This window comes from Ctenopharyngodon idella, chromosome 17 (assembly GCF_019924925.1).
Source record: "Ctenopharyngodon idella isolate HZGC_01 chromosome 17, HZGC01, whole genome shotgun sequence".
Taxonomy (NCBI): Eukaryota; Metazoa; Chordata; class Actinopteri; order Cypriniformes; family Xenocyprididae; genus Ctenopharyngodon; species Ctenopharyngodon idella.
The window spans coordinates 3009713-3034001 of NC_067236.1; the positions used below are offsets into that span (position 1 = coordinate 3009713).

The window sequence follows — 24289 nt, forward strand, 5'->3', positions numbered from 1 at the left end:
CCACGACTAGAGCCCCGTAACTCCATCTAATGCTCATCTGGAGCGCGAGGTTAGCTTCTCGGAGTGTGTATTACAGGACACAGGGTGTTTCTTTTAGAAAGCTTAAATGAAACTTTATACAACTGTTTGTCATGTGGTTAAATGAATTCTAGACGCTTACTGTAAGTCAGCTATTGACTAATTTTGTGTCTGTATTTATCCCTAGATTTTTTAGGAGAAACATTTGAGATGATACATTCCATGAAGAAAAGTGAGTGGTGCTTTTATTCAAAACTCGCTGCCAAGATGTTTTGGTGTTGTGGGTCATTGCCAGGGCGTTGTTATGCTGTTTCTAAGGGATTCTGGGTAGATACTTGTTGGTTAGCCCAAGTCTCTGTGATATTCTGGTCTCTATATATGGTTGGGTCCCTTTTTTCACTAGTGAGATATTCTTTATATTTCAGTTGTTTTCCATGGAAAGCAATGAGCTTAAACTCAAGACTCTTACTCTGTCAATTATTGACTAATTTTACGTCAGTATTTATTTATCCCTAGTTTTTTTTTGTTGTTGTTGTTGTTTTGTTTGTTTTTTTGCTTTTTTTTATTCTCTGAAGAAAAATGCTTTTTCCATGCAAAATTTGATTAAAAGATGTTTGGGTGTTTTGGGTCATCGCCAGGGGGTTGTTATGCTGTTTCTAAGGGTTTCTGGGTAGATACTTGGTGGTTACTAGCCCATGTCTCTGATTGTCTGGTCTCTATATATGCTTGGGTCGCTCCTTCATTGTAAGTCTTTGAGATTTTTTCTCTAATGAGACCTTTTTGTTTAAGTTATTTCTCCTAGACAGCAGTGAAATGAAATGGAGAGCAAAATGGCTTTTGGAATTTTTCTTTATAGATCTTGGTCCTGAGAAAATCACCCCAGTAATCTTTCATGTTTCTCCTCTAGAGTTTCTGAAGAGATCTCAACAGTTGTCTAATTTTAATTCTCTCTGTCTGTCTAAGTTGAAACTTAATGGATTTTTTTTATTTTTATTATTAAGTCTCTGGAGCTTTGAAAGAGCAACCACTTTATGCTTTTAATCGCTAAAAATAGCTTATTTTCGCTAAATATCTAATTTCTGACTGTCTGAAAGTGGAGAACTGCAGCATTTGTTGTGGAGATGAACTTAAGGCACCCACACTCTACAAGATAATCAGGCCAATTTTGGGCCCAACTCTGCCCTCCCGACAATCCTAGGTAAAGTCCCGATTATCTTGATTGTTCTACAGATTATTTTATCAGATTTTCCTGTGGTGTGATGTGTGTTAAGAGTCATTGAATCTGCTCGGAAGAACATTGGAGCCGCACCGATCTCAAATCGTAAATATCTAACATGTTGAATATTTAGATTCAGAAATCCTTTTGTGTGGGGGGAACCCTGAGGACAAACGTGAACGCACTCTGTAGATTGTCACATGGAACAAAACGATACCCAATCAGAAAGTGAGCTGACGGAAGACAGAAGCATAAAATTACATTATCCAAACCTTTTTCTTTTTTAGCGAATTTTCTGTAAAAAGCAGTCCAAACTCCATTATCGTCATTTGTTCTTGCCCGTCGTCCACCATGTTTGATTACTCTAAAGTCACATTTGACCGCTATTTCCCGTGTTCACAGTCGGGACTCTGGTTGTTTCTGAATAGAATTTGTTAGGGTGTGGTGTGCTGTCGACACACTAGAGAAACAAAACTGTTATATCTATGATTTTTTTTATCGTCATGGTTGTGGTCTCTCATATTTTGAAATCTTTTAGTGTGGGCCAGCCTTTACTCTTTCATGGGCTGTTGGGCCGAAGATCTCTGTCTCTGTCTCTCTCCATCTCTCTCTTACCCTCTCAGTCAGTCCCTGGCTTTGGACTCAAATATATCTCCATTATTATAACATCAGTCAAAAGCAGACGGCCAATCCCACAAAAAATAAAAACTCCAGAATGAAAAGGCTCATTCTGCTCTGCAGATATAATTGGAATTAAATTATTAATGAGAGATACTTAAAAAAGATTGTTTTATGATTCGCTATTAGTGAATTTGCTATTCATTTTAATATTTGTCATTTGATTTATATGGGGATAATGCAATATAGGCCCCAATTAACAATGCGTGGCCTGTGTAATATGATTTTCGGTTAATGCAAATGGAATAAGCTAGAAGAAAGCAAGCGATTCAACTCCTCAAATGTAATTTTCTCAGCCAGTTTTGCCAATTTTAAATGACATTGTACATTTTAATTTTCCTTCTCTTTTTCAAAGGTTGCAAATTTATTCTCATTGAGCCGAACTGCCATTAATTTACATGGAAAATTACTTGCAGAGTTGGAATATCTGTCACATTCACACCTATTTACCTTTAAAAGCTCTGGCAATGAAGCGGGGTAGGAGGTTACAAGGAAGTCAGGGACTTTTCTAACTACTGTTTGTAGTTAGTTAAAGTCACAAATTTTTTTTAAATGTATTTATTTATTTAAACATACATAAGTGTACATTATACAGACTTGAGGAAATCCAGAAAAATATATTCTTGGTGTTTTTTTCTCAATGAATGAGGTGTGTTGTTGCCTCTGTTGGCCTTCATTGAATAGATAAAAACTGTTCTTCAAAATATTCTATTTAGTGTTTCTTTAAAGAAGGAAAGTCATACAGATTAGGAAGGACAAGAGCATGAAAATGATGACAGAATGTACATTTTTCTAGTAAATTATCTCTTTAAAAGATCTAGAGATCGCTCCATTTTTAAAAAAAATTTAGGGTCATAATTTACTCATCCATGTTGTTTCCAAACCCATATACATAAAACAACATTAAAGGAGATGTTTTGCATAATGTGTGAGTGTTTTTTCCTGTACACTGTTTTCCATACATTGAAAATGGACAGTAATTTTACTGCCAGACTCAAAAGAACAAAAAACACCATCAGAAACCCTAAAAAAGAGGAAGATTATCAGTGAATAATGTCTTAAATTGTTCTAAGCATTTAGCTTCAGAAGATGTGGAATATAGCATAAAGTCATATGGACTTTTATGGTGCTTTTGTTTTGTCTTTTTGGGGTCTTGGCAGGCAAAATCTTCTTCTGCTTGATTGTTTGGAAACAGTGGTTCGGACATTCTGCAAAACGGCTCCTTTCGAAGGGGTTTGGAACAACAGTAAGTAAATGATGACAGGCCTTTGATTTTTGGGTGATCTTGCCCTTTAAATCCGTGGAGTTTTGAAAGGGCACCTCTGAGCAGTAAGTTTCCTGTGCTGCGAGCAGCAGTAGCTCTATGAATTCTGGCACCATCACTTTAGATTACAGCCAGGCTGAGCAGAGCTGAACAGATCTTAGGCCTCTCTCGGCTCTTAAAGCCCAGAGTTCTTGGCTGATTGCATTGTTTCCTATGTTTGTCTAGTGAAGAAAAATGCCACGCTCAGTGTAGAGAGGGATGGGGTGTGAGTATCTTTCCATGAGAACCCCTCCTCCCCGAACTCACAGCTGAGCTCCAGACCCCGGGCCCTGGATAAATAGTGCCTTTGTTCGCCATTCAATGGCATTAGGCATGGGCTTCCTATGGGGGTCACTACCAATCCTTGTGAGGGGACAGAAGGGGAGGCTGAAAAAGAACAACACATCTAGAACATGAACTTCCAGCAGATCGAGGTAGATGAGCAGCGATGGCCGCAGTTTGATGAAATGAATCAAAAGTTGAGAATGAATATAAAACAAATGTCTGAATCATGTTTCACCCCAAAACCAAATAGGGAAAAATAAGAAATTATATATTTACTTAAATTAATACATACTGTAAATGAAGCCTTTTTGTTCCATGTAAGTTTTTTTTTTTTTTTTTTAAATTGAATTAATTTTTTTAAATTGTTAATTGAGCACAAATTCTCATTATCACGATGCAAAAAAGAATGATATTTTAAAGGGTTAGTTCACCCAAAAATGAAATTTCTGTCATTAATTACTCACCCTCATGTCATTCCAAAGACCTTCGTTCATCTTCGGAACACAAATTAAGATATTTTTGATAAAATCCAAGGTTTTTTTTTTTTTTTCATCCCCCATGGAAAGCATTTTTGCCGTCATTCAAGGTCCAGAAAGGTATTAAAGACATCATTAAAATAGTCCACGTGACTACAGTGGTTCAACCTTAATGTTATGAAGCGACGAGAATACTTTTTGTTCACAAAAACAAAAAAATAATCACGTTGACTATTTTAACGATGTGTTTACTACTTTTCTGGACCTTGAATGACAGTAATTACGTTGCTTTCTATGGGGGATAAAAAAAACAACCTTGGATTCATCAAAAATATCTTCATTTGTGTTCTGAAGATAAAAGGTCTTACGGGTGTGGAACGACATGAGGGTGAGTAATTAATGACTGAATTTTTATTTTTGGGTGAACTAAATATATCATGTATATAGAAGGATGATTTATTACATATTGCATGAGTAAAGATATATATATATTTTTTTTTAGAAAATGTGCTTAATTGTATTGTCTTTTATATTATATTTAAATTATATATATATATATATATATATATATATATATATATATATATATATTCATGTTATTGTAACATATTAAATATTATTGTAATCTGATTGTGTACATATTTTTTAATAAATGCTAATATATAATATTCCATATTAAATATGGGTTGAAATATGACCTTTGGGCTAAAATAGGACATTGCTTTGTGAGATTCACACAAAACATAATCACTCAGAGTTCCATAAGTAGAGCCCATAAAGTCTTTCCAGATCTCTTTCTGTATAAATCTTCAGGGCTAAAGGCCTTTGCTGCTGTGCCTTAGCATTTGTGCAGCATCAGTTGGGCCGACCAGGCTTTTCTTTGTTCATTGGATCTTTTGAATCCCTCATTATCACTTTAGAAACTTGCGTAATGCATCATCTTTAGCTAGAAGGCGAGGAGAGTGAATATTCTGAGTTGTTTTATGCTCCATATTGTTGTGCAGATTGTATGCTATTATGTCAGCGAGAAAGAGAGTCCCATGGGCCGACGCCTATGCGATTTTGTAACTAACATTTTTTTTCCTTCGCTCAACCTTTTCTTGTCGTCGTGAACGATGGCATTGTCTGTGCAATTTGTTGCCACTCGATGCATTTTGACAATGTGAAGTGTATTTGGTCCCCCGTCCCTCCCTGAAGGAACCTCCTGCCAGCTGAGGTCTGGAAAGGCTGGTGGAAACTCTCCTGGGTCCCTCGCTGACCCCATAGTGACTGCCCACCTTGTTCTTAACCAGAGAGAAGAGAGCCGGGTGGAAAAAAATAAAAGCGCTTGACTCAATACGAGCCTTCTATACCAGCTGTAAAATGGCTTATTCTTCTAGTCACCATGGTGACAATTAACAGTGTTTCAAGGACTTTTGTTCCCGGCCGGTTTGAACAGATTTTTTCCCCCCTTTTTTCCAGTGCAAAGTGATTTTTCACGAAGGACGAAAAGCAGCGTCTATTTTGCATGAACAGTAAGGAATCGCGTCCAAATGGAGGCTCCGCGTTTTCTCCTCCTTTTAAAGTAAATATGTAGCTTTTTACTTCCTGGTCTTTCAAGCCCGGCGCTCACACATCTTTGAGAGTTTGGCTCGCGCCCCTCAGCTGCACTGGGTTTCCATCAATGGGCCTCTTCTGCGCGGTCTTCCTCCCCTCTCGACTGCTTCCTCTGCGCCTCCCTCCCCGAGCAGCCGTCTAGAGCGAATTACAGACATCAAGGATGCTGGCAAGATATGAAAAGGCCTCAAACTGATTAAGTAATTATCAGTTTTCCCAGCTTCATTCAGCTCTGTATCACGAAAGCATATCAAATTTCATATTTTGTACCTTTGAGTCAATTTGTAACTCATCAGCTCCTAGTGTAGGTTTTCATGTGGATGATGCATATTCAGTTTTCTCTCAAATGGATTCCCTTTCCTTCGTGCTAAACATCTAATACGGCAGCTTCGGTGGATAATCGCAGAAGCCCAAAATGGACCTTTTTTTCTCCCTTTGCAGATTCATTTCAGGGCAAAAGAAAGATGTTATTACTTCCTTTTTGATTTAGGGACAGTGCAGAATCCGTCATCGAAATGAGGGCCCGTTGGGAGGCTGAGAGTGTCCTGTGAATTCTCATTTCGCCGCCTGGCTCCTGACGTGTGAACGTTAGCATAAAATGATTTGAATACGCCCCATCTCCGCCTCAGTTCATGGAGTCTTACTTCTGTTGTCTCAACAAGTTACAGAGCCTGAACAAACTTTAATTTAATGGATAAGATGAATCTGCGAAACCGCATTAAGTGTGTTCATGTGTGACTGCATTTTTGCTGACATTTCCAGACTCACGTTCATTAATATGTGAAATAAATTAAACGTACAAGGGCTTGCTGAAATTTCATCTATTTTGCGACCAACTTTGCTCACTATTGCAGTTATTAAAAGTGCTCTCCTATTTAAAGACTGTTAGTAAAGCTGCCTGTTTCCATCATGTGATTTCAAGGGGTGTCCTGACATGTTGCATTGATGTCATACTTTTGGCTAGTGATGCAAACAAACCCCTAACTCCAAGTATTCACCATTGGCTGGTAACTCGTCTTGTACTCGTCTTGATGCCCCTAATTATACAGCTTGTTAAGGAGAGACTGCTTATATATATATATATATATATGTATATAAACAATACTTATGCTTTTCATGTGGTAGGTGTTGAAACAGACTTAAGAGTTTTTGTTGAATGTTAAGACGTTTAATATAGAAAATGTTTGAATATTTGGTTAAATTTTGGACTTTATTTCGACTTTTTATTTTTGCAGACAAAAAAAATATTCTGTTTCATTCAGAGTAAAATCGATTTTAATTAATAAATACAAAATATTGACTAAAGATATTTTTTGTCAAAAGACAAAAAATATGACTAAAACAAAAATTTGTGAAAAAATGAAAGGGTTAGTTCACCCAAAAATGAAATTTCTGTCATTAATTACTCACCCTCATGTCGATCCAAACCCGTAACACCTTCATTCATCTTTGGAACACAAATTAAGGTGTTTTTGATGAAATCTGTGAGGTTTTTTTTTTATCCCCCATAGAAAGCAACATAATTACCACATTCAATACCGAGTCGGCGTTCTGACGTAGAATGTAAACAGCTTAGAAGAATGACAGGGTAGAGAAGAAATTGTTGAATAAAGTCGTTATTTTTGTTTTGTTTTTGCACAAGAAAAAAGTATTCTCGTCGCTTCATAGCATTAAGGTTGAACCACTGTAGTCAGGTTGACTTTTTTTTAAAGATGTCTTTACAACTTTTCTGGACCTTGAATGTGGTAATTACATTGCTTTTTATGGGGGATAAAAAAAAAACTCTTGGATTTCATCAAAAATATCTTAATTTGTGGTCCGAAGAGGAACGAAAGTTTTACAGGTTTGGAATGACATGAAGGTGAGTAATTAATGACAGAAATTTCATTTTTGGGTGAACTAACCCTTTAATACTAGGCTTTCAGTACTGTGTGTGTGTGTGTGTGTTTATATGTACCAAAAAATAGAAAATAAGAAGTTACCATAGACTTTAAATTGGATGATGTGTTTGGTATGATTTGCCTCAGAAAAATGTAGTTTATTTTTAATGTGATGTAGTTTGAAAGTGTCTTGTTGTGCACTGATAACCTGTTTTTAAAAACAAACTTTAATTTTTTTAGCCGTACTCATCAGGTTATATCGGAGCAATGCCAGGATCACGTATTTCCGTCACACCTCCACCTCAGTGGCATCTTTGGCCCTGGAATATGTTTTTTCCTTACCGTCAATTACACAGTTGACTATAAAGTTTTCAAGCTCGAGCTCCTTGGGTTAAGTATGCAAATCACCCTATCTAGGTTGCAACGGGGAAAGTGACTCAAGGGCCAAAAGTCATCCATGCACGTAGCTAAGGTTAGCATGATGCTTCAACTTCCCATCGCTCCGGCATTCTAATTACTCAGGCTATCTTTCCCTCCGCTTGCGTTCTCCATCAATAACCTGCCATTTTTTAAACCAATGAAAGGACTTAAAATCAATATTTGCTGTCAACAAACAAATTGTGTAATCCCCTTTACTTTAAAGCAGAGCGTCTTTAGTTTGGCGGCCACTATTAAAAACTGAAAGGGATGAATGATTTAAAAGGATGTGTGATACCATCTCCATCAAAACAAACGACAGTGAAAAATGAACGCTGGCCGGATGACAGCGAGGAAAGGGGGGAAAAACAGCACATTTAAATATTTAAATGCGCATCCGCCATAATGATAAATGACAACCGAAAACTAGAATCAAGTAGCTATTGATGCAGAAAATGAAATGGGGGAGAGACAGAGAGAGAGAGGGAGGAAGAGAGGAATTAACCGAAATAAGGTGTCGAATAGCATCACTTTCATCTTTTACTGTATGTTAGTCCAACATTCAAACAGAAATGTCACAATTCTGCTCAACTGTGTTGGTGAGTGACCTAACACAGTCAGTTAACCAATTAGAAATGAGCTGAAGGGAGGAAATCATTATCACATATGACCACTATTCCCCTAAAGTGACATATAAGTAGCTATAAGTCTCTGTGTAAACATATGAAGGATTGAGAAGAATGGAAATTTAAGTAAAATCAACATTTTACTTCTGTCCTAAAATTTTATTTGTGATCATGTTAATGGATGTTAAATCACAGATCTGGTATCATATGAATCAGCAGATTCTCTTGTTTAATTTGATGTATAACATTTACTTAACTTTCATCTAAATGTTTTTTAAAAAAAAAGAAAAGAAGGCTGAGCAGGGTTGCAACACTGTACTATGTACTTACACTGGAACCAAATTTTACACATTTGTGAGTTGTTAACCTATATTTTAAATATTTGTTCAGTAGTTCTACAACTTGTTTGTTAGTTTAAATAGAAAATGTTTCCCATTTGTTTACTATTTATTTAAATGCTTAATTAAAATGTTTACTGGCAAAGAGGGTATGGTAGTTTTGATGGGAGACAATATAAAAGTAAAACGTTTGAGTCAATTTGATTAACAAAATATATTTAAAAGTTTGGGTAAGTAAGAAATGTTTTCAAGAATTAATATTTTTATTTAGCAAGGATGCATTTTATTGATCAAAAGTGACATTAAAGACATGTATAATGTTGCAAATGATTTTTATTTCAAATAATTGCAGTTCTTTTGAACTTTCTATTCATCAAAAAAAATGATTACCGTTTCCACAGCACAACTGATTTCAACTTTGATAATAATAACAAAGATTACTTGAGCAGCAAATCAGCATATTAGAATGATTTCATGTGACTGGAGACTGAAGACTGGAGTAATGATTCTGAAAATTCAGCTTTGTCATCACAGGAATAACTACATTAACTGAAAATATAATAAATAATGTTTACAGAACCCTGCACATGACATCAGGACAAATTTATATATATCGTGGCCACGAATTAAGAATTCGTTTTTTGGTTTTAGTAAATCATGGCCACATTGAACTAATTTGCTCCCTCGTTTTGATTCAGCTAAAACAAGGAAACTAATTATTACAACGTTGCCACAATTTAGTAAACGAGGGAACAAATTATTATATTGTGCACACGATTTACTTAAAAAAGGAGAACAAATTAATAAATTGTGATGAAGTATTAGTAAGTCATGGGAAGGAATTGTTAATTCGTGGCCATGATATACTTTTTTTCCCCCGACATGTCGTGTGCTCCATAATTTTTAATATTTACAGTAGTACCGTTTTTACTGTGTTTGTGAACAAGTAAATGCAACCTTGATGAGCATAAGAGACTTCTTTCAAAAACATTAAAAAAAAAAAAAAAAAAACTTAACCACAAACTTTTTGAACTGTGGTGTAGAAAATATGCAGGCCTTTTTTAAAAGGATTGTGTTTTAATTGTGCATAAATAGGCTTTTCAACAATTCAAAGGGTGGAGAAAACACCATCCCATGTCCTGGTTGTTATAAAACCGCAAAAGCCCATTCCCACCGTCTGACCGCTGTATGTGTTTCTACAGGGCAACAGTGTGGAGATGTCCATGTGGCTTCCCAAGAAGACGCAGCTTCTGGGCTGGTCTGAATCTCTAAAGAGAAGTGGCACTGAACTTCCTGCTGACTTTGACCAGCGACTGACGGCCCTCAGGAGCAAATGGGATCAACTAGAGGTTGGTCTCTCTCTGTTCAGCCTACTGTATGAACATGACATGTGTTTCAACTGCAACCAAGGAGTTATGAAACTTTAGAATTGTGTTTAGGAAATCGCTGTTAAAAACACAGCGTCACATCAGTCAGGGGTTCCTTTATGGAAAGAAAGCGCTTCCTGAACAGTTGGCTCTCAAAGTCAGTGCTGCTCTGACACAGGTGAGTGTCACACCTTGAGACTGATCTCTCCTTGATCCAGAGCGCCCTGCTGAGATGAGAGGGAAGCGAGTAGGTAGAGAAGATGGAGAGCTGAAAATGCAAGAAAAAGTTGGGAAGATGTTATCAGAATAAAACTGCTGCGTAAATACATTTTAAAACACTTTTGTTTGAACGCTTCCTTTGCTTCAAATTGAAATATGTCAAAGTTACCCTGATCTACTAAGGCTTTTTTAGAACATTGATCGAAATTTCTCTGCAATGTTTCTGCTTAGCTACGTTACCATTTCATCTATTTTTAAGTTGTTTTCTTGTACCTTATTGTTGGATAAAATGCAGCTAATTTATCACACGTTTATCCAAAGTTACTTGCATTCGGGCACAGTAAGTTTTTTTTTTTTTTATAGAAATTACTACTTTTATTCAGCAAGGAAGCATTAAATGGATCAAAAGTGACAGTAAAGACATTTATAATGTTACAAAAGATTTCTATTATGTAATTTAATATTCATCAAAGAATTCTGAACAAAGTTGTTTTACGATTTCCACAAAAATATGAAGCAGCACAACTGTTTTCAGCATTGATAATAATCAGAAATGTTTCTTGAGCAGCAAATCATCATATTAGAATGATTTCTGAAAGATCATGTGACACTGAAGACTGGAGTAATGATGCTGAAAATTCAGCTTTACCATCACAGTAATAAATAACATTTGAAAATATTTTTACTGTATTTTTGATCAAATAAATGCAGCTTTCATGAGCATAAATGACCAGCTTCTACCAAAAGATTCTACTTTTAGCAGCATTTTCCAGCAGGGTATTCGCAAGTTTGACTATTTCTATAAAGGTGAAGTTACACAGCTCTTCACAGTGGTATAATGCTAAATAATTTATCATCACTAATAAAGAATAAACACATACACCCACGTGGATATGCATCTGCAATGCTTCTCAAGATTAGCATAACAGCCTTTGATCTGAAACATGAAATTTTTGGAGAGTTTCAAAGTGTCAGACAACTCACATCTTCCCTCCCTGTCGCAATCAAGCGTTAATTAGAATTATCCAGAAAAGGAATATTCACCACCGCTTGGCCACGGCAAACTTTCTGACTGGCGTGAGCGTGTGCGACGCGTATTCGTGATGAGTGGCGTCTCGTTAGGGAGCGTGCGACAGGAATAAACCGTCAGCGGTGCGGAGAGTTCAATCTGAGCACCGCTGCTCCCTGCACCGCGCATTATGCCGTCTCAATTGCATATTAAACAAGCCTATCAAGTCAGCCATTGGCATCTGCTGTGCTGACACAAATTGTGAATTAAATGAAATTGATGTCCCCTGTCGTATATATTTATGAAGACAGACCATTCTCTGAAGTATTCTGCTTATGAAGAATTTATGATTGCAAACTGTTCCCGAACAAAATAAAGTGGCAATAAATTCCTGTTTTTTTGCCGTGTGACCCTCCAAGGGCATTGACTTCACCTCCCACTGAGACATTTGTTACTCAGAGAAAACAATGGCTGTATCTGGATTCCATTGATGCCCGTCAAATCATCTGTATTCAGATGAGTGGAAAGGACAGGGAAATAAAAGGAGAGAGAAAGAGAGAGGAATAAACAGTGGCAGTAGAGAGGCTCTCCTCTCTGTCCATGAAACTGGACTTTTTGGGTCTGAATGAATAAATAGGTAATATACCACACTTTTATAGCACTTTTAATAATCCTCTCTGTGACCCGCAAAATTAAACATTTGTTTTTGTTACTATGTAACTTTAATATGTAAATTTGTTGTCATTCATTAGGGCGGATAAGTTTCTGAATTTAGAATGGGCATTAATATGTAAATAGTTATATCCAAATAGTTTTTTCTCATAAATTTCCATATTTTTTTTTAAGTTAGAACGTTTCTTAATCTGTTTCCTAGATTTACATTTGTTACTTTATGTCTGCTAAAGTAATTCAATAAACATGAAAAATCCATTTTAAAATGTATTAAAATATTGTCTAAAATGATGAAGCCAACATGAAACTGCAATTGCAACCCATTTTACCCATTCTAAACTGTGATGTATTTTCAAGTTAGGGTAGGCACACACCAAACCAACGCCAAAGAACTAGCACCGATAAAAGCCGACTGTGTTGTTGCTTTGTGTCGCCTGTGTCGGGGCAAAAAAACTGCATGTGAATTCAGAAAGGGGGACTGGCACTGCAGGCTGTAGATACACAAACTGTAAACAAAGCAGCGCATGCTTACCGTTTTAAATATCAATCACTCGGCTCGTGTTAATATTATTAAGCATTCGCCCAGGAACACCGCCTTGAGTTGTTTGCTCACTGTTTTGCTATTATTCTCGCACTTTAACTCATTCACTAAACTTAACAGCCAATCAGAGTTCTCTCTCTCGCCTGACGCCGATTCTACATGCTGAATCGGCCCAAAAAAAACAGATGGCGTCCAACTAGAGCCAATGGTGCAGAACACACTGGGAAAACTTAGTCGGTCGACGCTTAAAAACGGTCCGATGTTGCCCGACGGCCGATCGTTGGCTTGGTGTGTCCCGGGCTTTAAACAAGGAGGAACAAAATGTACACTAACATTTGAACGTACACTAACGTTTGAACGTTTGGGGTCGGTAGGTTTTTTTAAAGTCCCCCTGAAATCAAAATTTAAGTTTGACATCACCGCGCACTTCAGCTTCTCATCAAATCTTCTGTCCAGTCAAATGCTCTCTAGAATCTGAAGTCCCGCCCCCTCCTACACTATAAACAGACGCTAAAGATGCGACTGAAATCGGTCATTTATTCACACATTTACTAGTTTCTTTATGGTGGATGGCACATAGTGCACTATTTAGAGGATAGGGAATGATTCAGACAGTGTCAATATGCTTTCCGTTGATGTGAATGAAGTCCGTTTTCGCGTTAGTGTCAAGTGAACTGCTGCAGCGTGAGCACCGTCTGCTCCGGTCCAGAGACACGAGAGCACAGAGCTGATCATATGCACGAGTCGGCGCAGACCACAAAACGTATTGGACCCGTTTGAATTCTGCACAGAATGCTTTTAAAGCGATCTAGAGGAGATTAGGATGAGAAACGGTTTAGAGATTAGAAGGAAACCAAAGCTTTATCAAGCTCAGCGGCTCTGGCCGAGCTGTGATATAAATGAAACACTATTGGCCATTTTAAAAAAGGGGCGGGGCTGTTCCCACTACTCAGGGCTATATTCTGCCCTGTCTTCCTGTTTCAGTTGAAATTACGTCAACACATTGAATAATGCAGCGCATTCCAAGGCACTTCAGTGGGCCTTTAATCTTTTTAAAGGAAGTCTCTTATGCTCACCAAGGCTCCATTTATTTGATCAAAAATACATTAAAAATTGTAATATTGCGAAATATTATTGCTAAATCTAAATTGTTTTAGCTTCAGTCTTCAGTGTCGCATGATCCTGTAGAAATTATTCTAATATGCTGATTTCCTGCTTAAGAAACATTCCTTATTATTATAATTAATTTTGAACCTTTTTTTTTTTTTTTTGAAAATTGAAGCAGTTTTTGCTGCTTAATATGTTTGGGAAACCGTGATAGAATTTCAGGATTCTTTGATGAATAGAAAATTCAAAAGAACAGCATTTATTTGAAATGTGAATCTTTTTATAACAATGTAAAATTCGTACTATCAATTTTGTTCAATTTCATGGTTAAAAATGTCACTTTATGACAGGTGGTTGGAGGGTTTAAAAAAAGAGGGATTTGTGATGTCAGCCTAAAAGAAAAGTAGTTTCAGATGCGGAGTAAGTTATTTAATTTTAAAAACAGCATTTTTTCCACACTCTATGACCACTAATGTCTCATAAAATCACTGAGATCTGATTTTGCCTTAGTCAGCCCAGCAGAAAACCTCAACATTTGTTTTTGGCCAGAAGAACCCATTTTCACATTAAAGCTAAAATGTCCCTTGTCACTAAGTTGAGCTGTCCATTTCCTTTACCATTAACACTATGCTGACAGGAGAGGAACACAGATGTGTTAATAAAGGCTGATCATGGGAGGGAGATGCAGACCGGATGTGTACGGCCAAACCCTGAGAACTTAATTGATGCCGCATGCTGAAATAGCCACTTCATTGCTGCGTCATAATCACATCTGTTTCCATTCCAGCTTCCCGACACACACGGCACACATAAAGGAAAGACAATTACAGCAGCCAGTGTGTGTATTAATTGGATAATGGTGTGTATTGTGCTTGCAATTGCCATCTCAGTATACAAGGTTCAACCTGTCTCTAAAAACTGAGATTGCCAGGCAGGTGGGAATACACACAAACACACACACGCACGCACAGGCAGACTGCAGCTCAGCATGGTTCTCGCTTCTCTTGCTGTCAGTCGGGGAAAATTGTTCAGCGGAGCCCATTTCTAAAATCATTGGTGTGTTTTTTTTGCGGCTGATTGTTTGCTATTCAACAAACATTTGAATGTTGCTCTAAAATGCCACTTTGTGCGATGAGATTTTAACCCCTTCAGGCTCATCAGATGAAACAACCTGTTATCAGACACTTCAGGCGTACAACAGCGCTGTGGATATGGCAATCATCACCACATCTCACTTCTTAATCACTCTTCATGTATAAAGCAGTTTGGTACATTTAAGTTGTTGTAGCCTGATGTCTGAATGCATTTTGTCTTTGTGTTTGTATGTTGAGTGGATCAACACTTATGAACATTTACCATAGTTTTTGCATTGTTACCATAGTTTAAATGTGGTATTTGTGGAAAGACCATAGTAAAACCATATACCTTAAAGTCATGAAATGGTCAATGCTATAAAATAAATTATATTTTCAATAAAATATAGTTTCCTAAACACACTTAACAAAAATGTAACTAGTTGTAATCACTCCCCACAAACAAAAAGCACCTTTTTTTATTTTCTTATTCTTATTTTATTTTATTTCATTTTTTAATTTTGTTTTATTATATTTTTTATTTATTTTTATTTTTTAATTTTTAGTTTTATTGTATTTACTTTTTTATTTATTTTATTTAGTTTGTTTATTATATATTTTCTATGTATCATTGTAATACCATGTTACTATAGTAAAAGGGGTATGTAAAATAATTGTGCTATCCTCAAAAAAATTGTTACAATTGGAATATTTTTGGATCTATACTTTAAACACTATGTCACCATCAGGGTTAAAAGAGAAGTCAGCCTTTCTTATAGTTGTCTATATATTTCTTCATCTGTTCTTATTAATAAATAAATACTTTATTTTAGATTCTGCTTTTTAATGTATTACAGCCTATGAGTAAGAAAGTGGAAAATGTAATATGATATTTTTGTATTGCTTACCCTTACTGTGATGTGATTTGTATGTTGTGGGTATGATTTGTATATTATTATTATTATCATTAGTCGTTTTTTTTTTTTTTTTTTTAGATTAGATTTAGATTTAAGGGGTTACATCTTTAAAAGGGTATTGTGATGGTCGAAACATTGCACTGTTTATTAATAAATGTTTTTGGAGCTGTAAACTCAGTGTGCGGACATAAGTCTTCTTACTTCTAAAATTGGACTGTCCTGTCATGTTTGTTTCTTGTATGTGTTTATGGACTCTTGTGTGACATCTCTGTTTGTGTCCAATCAGAAAACCCTGGCGGAACATGTGGAGCCCAATGTGGGCCAGCGGAGTCAGCGTGAACTTCTGTCTCCAGACACCAATAGGATGGTGACCCAGCTGGAGAGCCGGATAAAGGAGTTAAAGAGCTGGCTGAGAGAAACAGAGCTCTTCATCTTCAATCTGAATCTCAGACCAGATGCAGAACAATGTGAGAGCAGCACACAGGATGCTGATGACCCACAACACGACCCGCAAGCCACCAAACAGCTGCAGCACTTCAAGGTGAGTATAAAGAGCTGCATCTAGTTTACTTGAGGTTTTTCCATGTCATTTTACTACAGGTTCAGATCCTTTGTAGTAGCCTGGCATTATAGCTGCCTTTTCTGCTCCACTAGCGTCACCAAATGGAATTTCAAAAATGATAACTGTTTCTCAGACAGGTTTCCCAAACACTGCCCATTGGTGTGGTAACCCACAGATTTAACATTAAATCTCTGCAAAGAGTGATCCATCACCACTGTGCCCTTCAGCAAGACGCTTGACACCACGTTACTCCAGGAAAACTGAACCTATAACTCAGCAAGTCAAAGAAGGAACCAACTGAAACAATGGGAACGGCAAACGGCTAATATTAATGCATCGTTTATATGGTGATGAATGAAAATTTTCTAGCAAATAATTTAACGTAGGTCAGTCTCACATCCTGAAGCCAAATGCCTATCAACTTCCTTTCTTATACGTTGTATCTCTAGTGATAGACCAATATAATTTCTGCGATTAATATTTTCTGTTTAATGCTTTAAAAATATTTAGCGCAATTAAAACATCATCTGTTTTTTCCCTTCCTGATGAAGACGTGTAAATGTCAAAGCCTATTAAATGTTAAAAAATATGGCTTTCAATTATACTGTAATGTTGAATGGCTATAATTACTCATTTCCTTCACAGAAAAATCTAATTAATAGAGACATCAGTAGCAGTATTGGTATCGTGATACTGGCATTCATTCATAGTGCTTGGTAAAAAGATGCCATTAAACAAATATTTAAAATTTTACAGTCTTTATGTTGTTTCTACATGGAGATTCATTGCAAAAATATGTATTACAATCTAAAAATAAATTACAAATTTTAATGATGGGTGAAATCTTGACATTAACACCCGTGGCAGTGGCGTGTAAAGCAGTCACTCCTACTAGCCACTTTGGTGGGTTGAATTTTATATATAATATATACATTTTTCAATTGTAGTGTTTTAAAAAGGCATCTGAAATAATAAACCAAGTGCAATGTGGTGTTGTCAAAAATATAGATTTTTTTTGATACCTATCAATACTGAAATATCTGAAAAACTTCCAATACTCATTTTTCCCAGAATAGATACACGATACCAGCTGAGCTTTCTTGCTCTCTCATCTCTCCGACAGTTAGTTGACACACAAACCCACCTCCCCTCACTCACTTGTTTTATTTGCTCCAGATGAATATTGTTGGTGTTACAGGTCTTGAATTTTGCCGTGGGATTGCGCATATTGCGTATAAAGTTACTCAATCCTGCAGATTTTGTGCTCGCACCCAAATTGCGCACACATAAAGCTGCCTCTCAGTACTAAATGTAGTTATTTTTCACTGCTCATTATGCTTAAACAGTCAAATACACACAAACTAATGTCAAAATGCCGGTTTTGGCGAGCATTAATGTAAACACTGTTAGTTATGTTTTAAATGAAATGTGATTAGTTGGTTAACTTTTTAATTGATTGACGGCAAGAATGGTCAGAGCAGTATAAAGTATACCTAAAGTTATAGAGGAAATACTATGTAGTACACATACTATGTAAAATTATTTGTTTGTTGAATTTAATCAAGGGTATATATATATATATATATATATATATATACAGTATATATATATTCAGATTAAGGGTTGAATTAGGTTATTCATATTATAATATTACATTTACATGTCCAGCCCACATGGAATCGTCTCGGTTACGTATGTAACCCTCGTTCCCTGAAGGAGGGAACGGAGACGTACGTCAGTAGTGACCGACGAATTGGGATATCGCTAGAGAGCCCTATCAGCTTCGAGTGAACTACAACAGGCCAATGGAGTTGGCGTGCGATATTTGCATAATGCGCACCGCCCCCGCCAGGTGGTATAAATAGGGGAGCAGATGCAATCGCACTCTGTTTTTCGCTGAGGAGACAATCTAGTCCGCACTACAGCGAGGGTACAGCAACTGTGGCGACGGGACGTACGTCTCCGTTCCCTCCTTCAGGGAACGAGGGTTACATACGTAACCGAGACGTTCCCTTTCAGTCGGTCACGTTCGACGTACGTCAGTAGTGACCGACGAATTGGGATCCCAAATAAAGCGCCACAGTATGAACCCCTTCCAGTGCCCAGCGCAAGCTCTAGCCACCCGGCGCACCAGTGGGACGGGGAAGGGGGCGAGCTTACGCCGAGAGAGTCTACTGCTGTTCCGATATACCCACTAAGTAAACTAGACTACACTGGGGAAGCGAACCCGTAGGGGACGCTGCGGAGACCACTACCCACCTGTAGGGGAGGAATTTACGTGGAGAGTACACATATGGACTGGCCGTGGGCAGTACGCATATGGAGTCCCTGGGATGGCTCCACCTGGGTAGGGGGGAGACTCATCTGACAGGTGACAGCAGAGCTGGCTCTGCTAGGGAAGACACGGGCTCGCCGTAGGGAGTTGACCGTGGACAAATACACACATGGGACCGCTCACGTGGAGGGGTCACGACATGTGGAACCCAGCCAAACGTCAACGTCGGTGACGGAGGTTTGGCCTGGCATCAGACACTCCGCAATGTCCGAGCCGAAGGGGGAGGCGGAGGAACTCGACAGGGTTCGCTAAGCGGGGAACTCGACTGGAGTAAAAAGGATGCACGTATCCGGCCCAGGGGGCGGGAGTGGCATTGCAAGCCGACACTAGAACGGGCTCTTCGCGTCTACCGGCTGGTGGAAGCGAGTACACGGGAAGATACCGGTTCTACACGAAGGCTATAGAATCTAGCGAACGTGTTAGGTGTCGCCCAGCCCGCAGCTCTACAGATATCTGTCAGCGAGGAGCCGTGCGCCAGCGCCCAGGAAGAGGCCACTCCTCTGGTGAAGTGGGCTCTCAACCTGAGCGGGCAAGGCACGCCCTGGGACTCATACGCCAGGGCGATGGCGTCCACTATCCAGTGGGCCATCCTCTGCTTGGAGACAGCCTTTCCCTTCTGCTGGCCTCCGTAACAGACAAAGAGCTGATCTGAGGTCCTAAAGCTTCGCGTTCTGTCCACGTACAGGCGCAGAGCGTGGACGGGAGAGAGCAAAGCTAGGGCTGGGTCTGCCTCCTCCGAAGGCAGCGCTTGCAGGTTCACTACCTGATCTCGAAAGGGAGTGGTAGGAACCTTGGGCACATATCCAGGCCGGGGTCTCAGGATAACGTGAGAGTCACCGGGCCCGAATTCCAGGCACGATTCGTCAACCGAAAATGCGTGCAGGTCCCCTACCCTCTTGAGCGAGGCCAATGCAACCAGGAGGACGGTCTTTAGGACAGTACTTTTAACTCGACTGATTGCAAAGGCTCGAAGGGACGACCCCGGAGAGATGTAAGAACCAGGGTCAGATCCCAAGAGGGTACAGAGGGGGGCCAGGGAGGATTAGTCTCCTCGCCCCCCTCAAGAACCTGACGATCAGATCGTGCTTCCCTAGCGACTTACCATCAACTGCATAGTGATGTGCGGCGACAGCGGCAACATACACCTTGAGGGTGGAGGGAGACAGCCTTCGCTCCAGGCCCTCTTGCAGAAAGGAAAGCACGGTTCTGACCGAACATGATCGGGGGTCCTCTCGCTCTGGTTGAGAGGAACACCATTCGACGAATAGGTTCCACTTCAGCGCATAGAGGTTCCTCGTAGAAGGAGCTCTAGCGGAAGTGATGGTGTCTGCGACCGCTTGCGGGAGATCACTCAGAACCTCCGCGTCCCGTCCAGGGACCACACATGGAGTTTCCACAGGTCGGGACGCGGGTGCCAGAGGGTGCCCCGTCTCTGAGTCAGGAGGTCCTTCCTCAGAGGAATGGGCCAGGGAGGTGCTGTCGCGAGGAGCGTGAGGTCCGAGAACCAGGTCCGAGTGGGCCAATATGGAGCCACTAACAAGACCTGCTCCTCGTCCTCCCTGACTTTGCACAGGAGCTGTGCGAGAAGGCTCACTGGGGGAAACGCATATTTGCGTAGGCCCCGGGGCCAGCTGATTGCCAGGGCATCCGTGCCGAGCGTGCCGCCGGTCAGGGAATAGAACAACTGGCAGTGGGCAGTCTCCGGGGAGGCGAACAGATCTATCTGTGCCTCGCCGAAGCGCTGCCAGATCAGCTGGACCACCTGGGGATGGAGCCGCCATTCGCCCGGAAGCGGAGGCTGCCGTGAGAGCTCGTCGGCTGCACGGTTGAGCACGCCTGGGACGTGAATGGCACGAAGCGACCTCAGATGCTTCTGACTCCATAGCAAGAGATGGCGGGCGAGTTGCGACATACGGCGGGAGCGTAGACCACCCTGATGGTTGATGTACGCAACGGCCGCAGTGCTGTCCGAGCGGACCAGTACGTGCTTGTCTGTCAACAGCTCCTGGAAGCGGCCCAGTGCAAGACGTACTGCTAGCAACTCGAGGCAATTGATATGCCAATGCAGTTGGGGCCCCGTCCACAGACCCGACGCTGCATGCCCGTTGTACGTGGCCCCCCACCCTGTGGCAGAGGCATCTGTGTGGACCACAGCATGCCTGGACACTTGTTCGAGGGGAACTCCAGCCCGCAGGAACGAAGGGTCCGACCACTTGGTGAGGGTGCGACGGCAGTTCGGTGTCACGGGAACACGGAACGTACCGCGCTGCCACGCCCATCTCGGGATCCGGCCGCGGAGCCAGTGTTGAAGCGGCCTCATATGAAGCAATCCGAGCGGCGTGACTGCGGCTGCGGATGCCATATGCCCCAGGAGCCTCTGAAAGAGTTTCAGTGGGGCCGCTGTCCTGCGCTTGAGCGTACTCAGGCAGGTCAACACTGACTGGACGCGCTCCTCGGTGAGGCGCGCAGTCCGGGCGACCGAATCCAGTTCCATACCGAGATAAGAGATCCTCTGCCCGGGGGAGAGTTTGCTCTTGTCCCAGTTGACCCGAAGACCCAACCGACTGAGGTGAGCTAACACCATGTCCCTGTGTTCGCACAACTGCTCCCGCGAGCTGGCCAGGATGAGCCAGTCGTCGAGGTAGTTGAGGATGCGAACGCCCTGTTCCTTGAGCGGAACAATGGCCGCCTCCGCAACCTTCGTGAAGACGCGGGGCGACAGGGCCAGCCCGAAGGGTAGGACTTTGTACTGATATGCCTGACCCTCGAACGCAAACCGTAGGAAGGGTCTGTGACGAGGCAGAATCGAGACATGAAAGTACGCGTCCTTCAGGTCGATCGCTGCAAACCAATCCTGGGGACGGACGCATTCGAAAATGCGCTTCTGCGTAAGCATCTTGAACGGCAGCCTGTGAAGGGACCGGTTCAGGACACGCAGATCCAGGATTGGCCGTAGCCCACCGCCCTTCTTTGGTACAATGAAGTAGGGGCTGTAGAACCCTGACTTCATATCGGCTGGAGGGACCGGCTCGATTGCATCCTTCGCCAGGAGGACAGCAATCTCCGCCCGGAGAACAGGTGCATTGTCCAGGGACACCTGAGTGTAGTGGACACCCCTGAAGACCGGGGGACGCCGGGCGAACTGAATCGCATAGCCGAGTCTGATAGTGCGAATGAGCCAGCGGGACGGGCTGGGGAGCGCTATCCAGGCTTCCAGACACCGAGCCAGCGGGACCAAAGGCACCACAGACGCACCGGGGGTGGGGCAGCGAAGCAGAGTGCTGGAACCCGACTCGGACGGCGCAGCGGCCCGAAGTGGGGTCAGACTCTGCGAGGTGACAGTGTGAATGGGAGACGGCTGGGGGGCGGCCTCGACCATCACACTGGGACCTGCTGGCGAAGTGAGAGTGGGCTGCGAGTGGCAAGGCGGAGCCTCGCGCGCTGACAGCCACAGTCTCTTGTGACCTGGAGGATTGGGAAACTGCTCTTTTTGTGATGAAGTGGGTACCGCTGGACTCCGGAGAGCCAGCGGCGGGACAGACAATTTCACAAATTCCCCCCGGCCCTCCTCCGGGGGTGGGAGAGACGATGGAGTCCTCTCCCGAAGAGCAGGAACCTTCCCCTCCAGGTCGCCCGTCTCAGGGTCGCGTCTTCCTCGACCTCTTGCCACCTGGCTTGGCCTGAGCGGGCTGGGCGCCGCGTCCGCGACCGGCACCCTGCTGTTTGGCTGGTGTAGGCTGCTGCTTTGCCAACTTAGCAGGGGCGGAGGACGACGCAGGCGGGCGCCCTCGGCGACGAGCGGGCTGAGGTTGAGCTGCCGGCGGCGGGGTGGAGGCAGCAGCGGACCGCCGGGGCAGGACGTGTTTGATAGCCTCAGCCTGCTTCTGGGCGGCAGAGAACTGCTGGGCGAAGCTCTCTACCGCGTCGCCGAAAAGGCCGACCTGTGATATGGGGGAGTCCAGGAACCGATATTTGTCGGTATCCCTCATATCAGCAAGGGTCAGCCAAAGGTGGCGTTGCTGGACCACAAGCGTGGCCATCGCCTGACCAACAGAACGTGCCGTCACCTTAGTCGCCCGGAGGGCGAGGTCCGTGGCGGCACGCAGCTCCCCAAGCAGCTGCTGGTCAAGACCTCCCTGGGGCATTTCCATCAACGCTTTTGCCTGATGAACTTGCAAAAGGGCCATGGCATGCAAGGCAGAGGCAGCCTGTCCGCAGGCTCTGTAAGCTTTCTCTGTCAAGCCTGACGAGAATTTACAGGCCCGGGATGGGAGACGCGGCTCACCGCGCCAGCCAGAGGCCGTTGGACACAGTTGCATCGCAACAGACCTCTCGACTGGGGGAATCCGCGTATATCCCCTAGCCTCCCCGCCATCCAGGTTGGTGAAGGCGGACGAGGGACCAGGTCTCGCACGAACGCTATAGGGCGTCCGCCAGGACCTGGTCACCTCATCATGCACCTCCGGGAAGAATGGCATCGGGGCGGGGCGCTGGGGACCAGCGCGGGCCGCCCCGAGGTACCAATCATCGAGCCGAGAAGGTTCGGGACACGGTGGAGGGTTCCAGACGAGCCCGACCTTCTCGGCAGCCCGGGAAAGCATAGCCGTCAACTCAGGATCAGGCTCGGACAACGCTACGGTCCCGGAGGGAGGTAACGCAGCCGAGTCTTCATCTCCCGAGGACTCTTGCTCACCTTCCGATGCCGCGATCGACATGCAGTCATCCGCCGGTGCTCCGAAAGAAACGGCTGGTCGCTCCGTAGAGGGACCAGCACGCTCAATCGGCAACACCACCGGTTGCAGTGAGGTAGAGGGGACAGGGGCCCGCGGAGCGGAGCTCGGCGGGGAAGCCCTGACCGTGATCCTCAGATCACCCTGCCTACACGCCGGCGCACCGTCACCCCGGCCGAAGCCAGAGAAAACGGCGGCACGGGGCATAGGGGAGGGGACCCCCGCTCCCTGAGAACCAAGGAACGAGAGTCTCGATCTCAACACTGCAATAGTCATGTTCCCACAGTGAGAACATGAACTATCCACAAAAGCTGCTTCAGCGTGCTGAACGCCCAGGCACGTGATGCAGCGATTGTGGCCGTCAGCGGGGACCAATGAACGACCGCATCCAGTAACGCACAGACGAAATGACATCTTGAAAAAGACGCAGGGTTCGTCTGTGAAGCTCTTTTAGGAGGGGAAAAATTCAGCTCTCTTGTGCTGAAACACACAGGGAGTGTCACGATGTGTTCGGGTACACCACTCCCCGAACACAACGGAGGAACCGGCCCAAATCGCAACAGACCACAATGCTGGGAAATGGAAATTGAATGCTGTAAAAACAGCAGTTGAGAGCTTTAAGCTCAGGCTCCTCGGGAAGCTCGCGACCTCGCTGGAGTGCCGTTGCACCAACACAAGAAAAAGAAATTTTCCTTTTTTTTTTAGCTTGAAGAATTCACTGAAGTCTGAAAGCTGGAAACACACTAGATGGCTCCGAAGCGAAAGACAGAGTGCGATTGCATCTGCTCCCCTATTTATACCACCTGGCGGGGGCGGTGCGCATTATGCAAATATCGCACGCCAACTCCATTGGCCTGTTGTAGTTCACTCGAAGCTGATAGGGCTCTCTAGCGATATCCCAATTCGTCGGTCACTACTGACGTA

At 42.5% G+C, this 24289-nt stretch overlaps 1 protein-coding gene across 1 annotated transcript in view; it reads left to right on the forward strand.

Annotated features, from left to right (window-relative positions):
- Positions 1-24289, forward strand: part of akap6 (A kinase (PRKA) anchor protein 6) — a 156325-nt gene that overhangs the window by 110316 nt on the left and 21720 nt on the right. Inside the window, 2 exon segments of the mRNA XM_051868342.1 lie at positions 10036-10182; positions 16025-16279. Coding sequence (XP_051724302.1) covers positions 10036-10182; positions 16025-16279 — 402 coding nt within the window.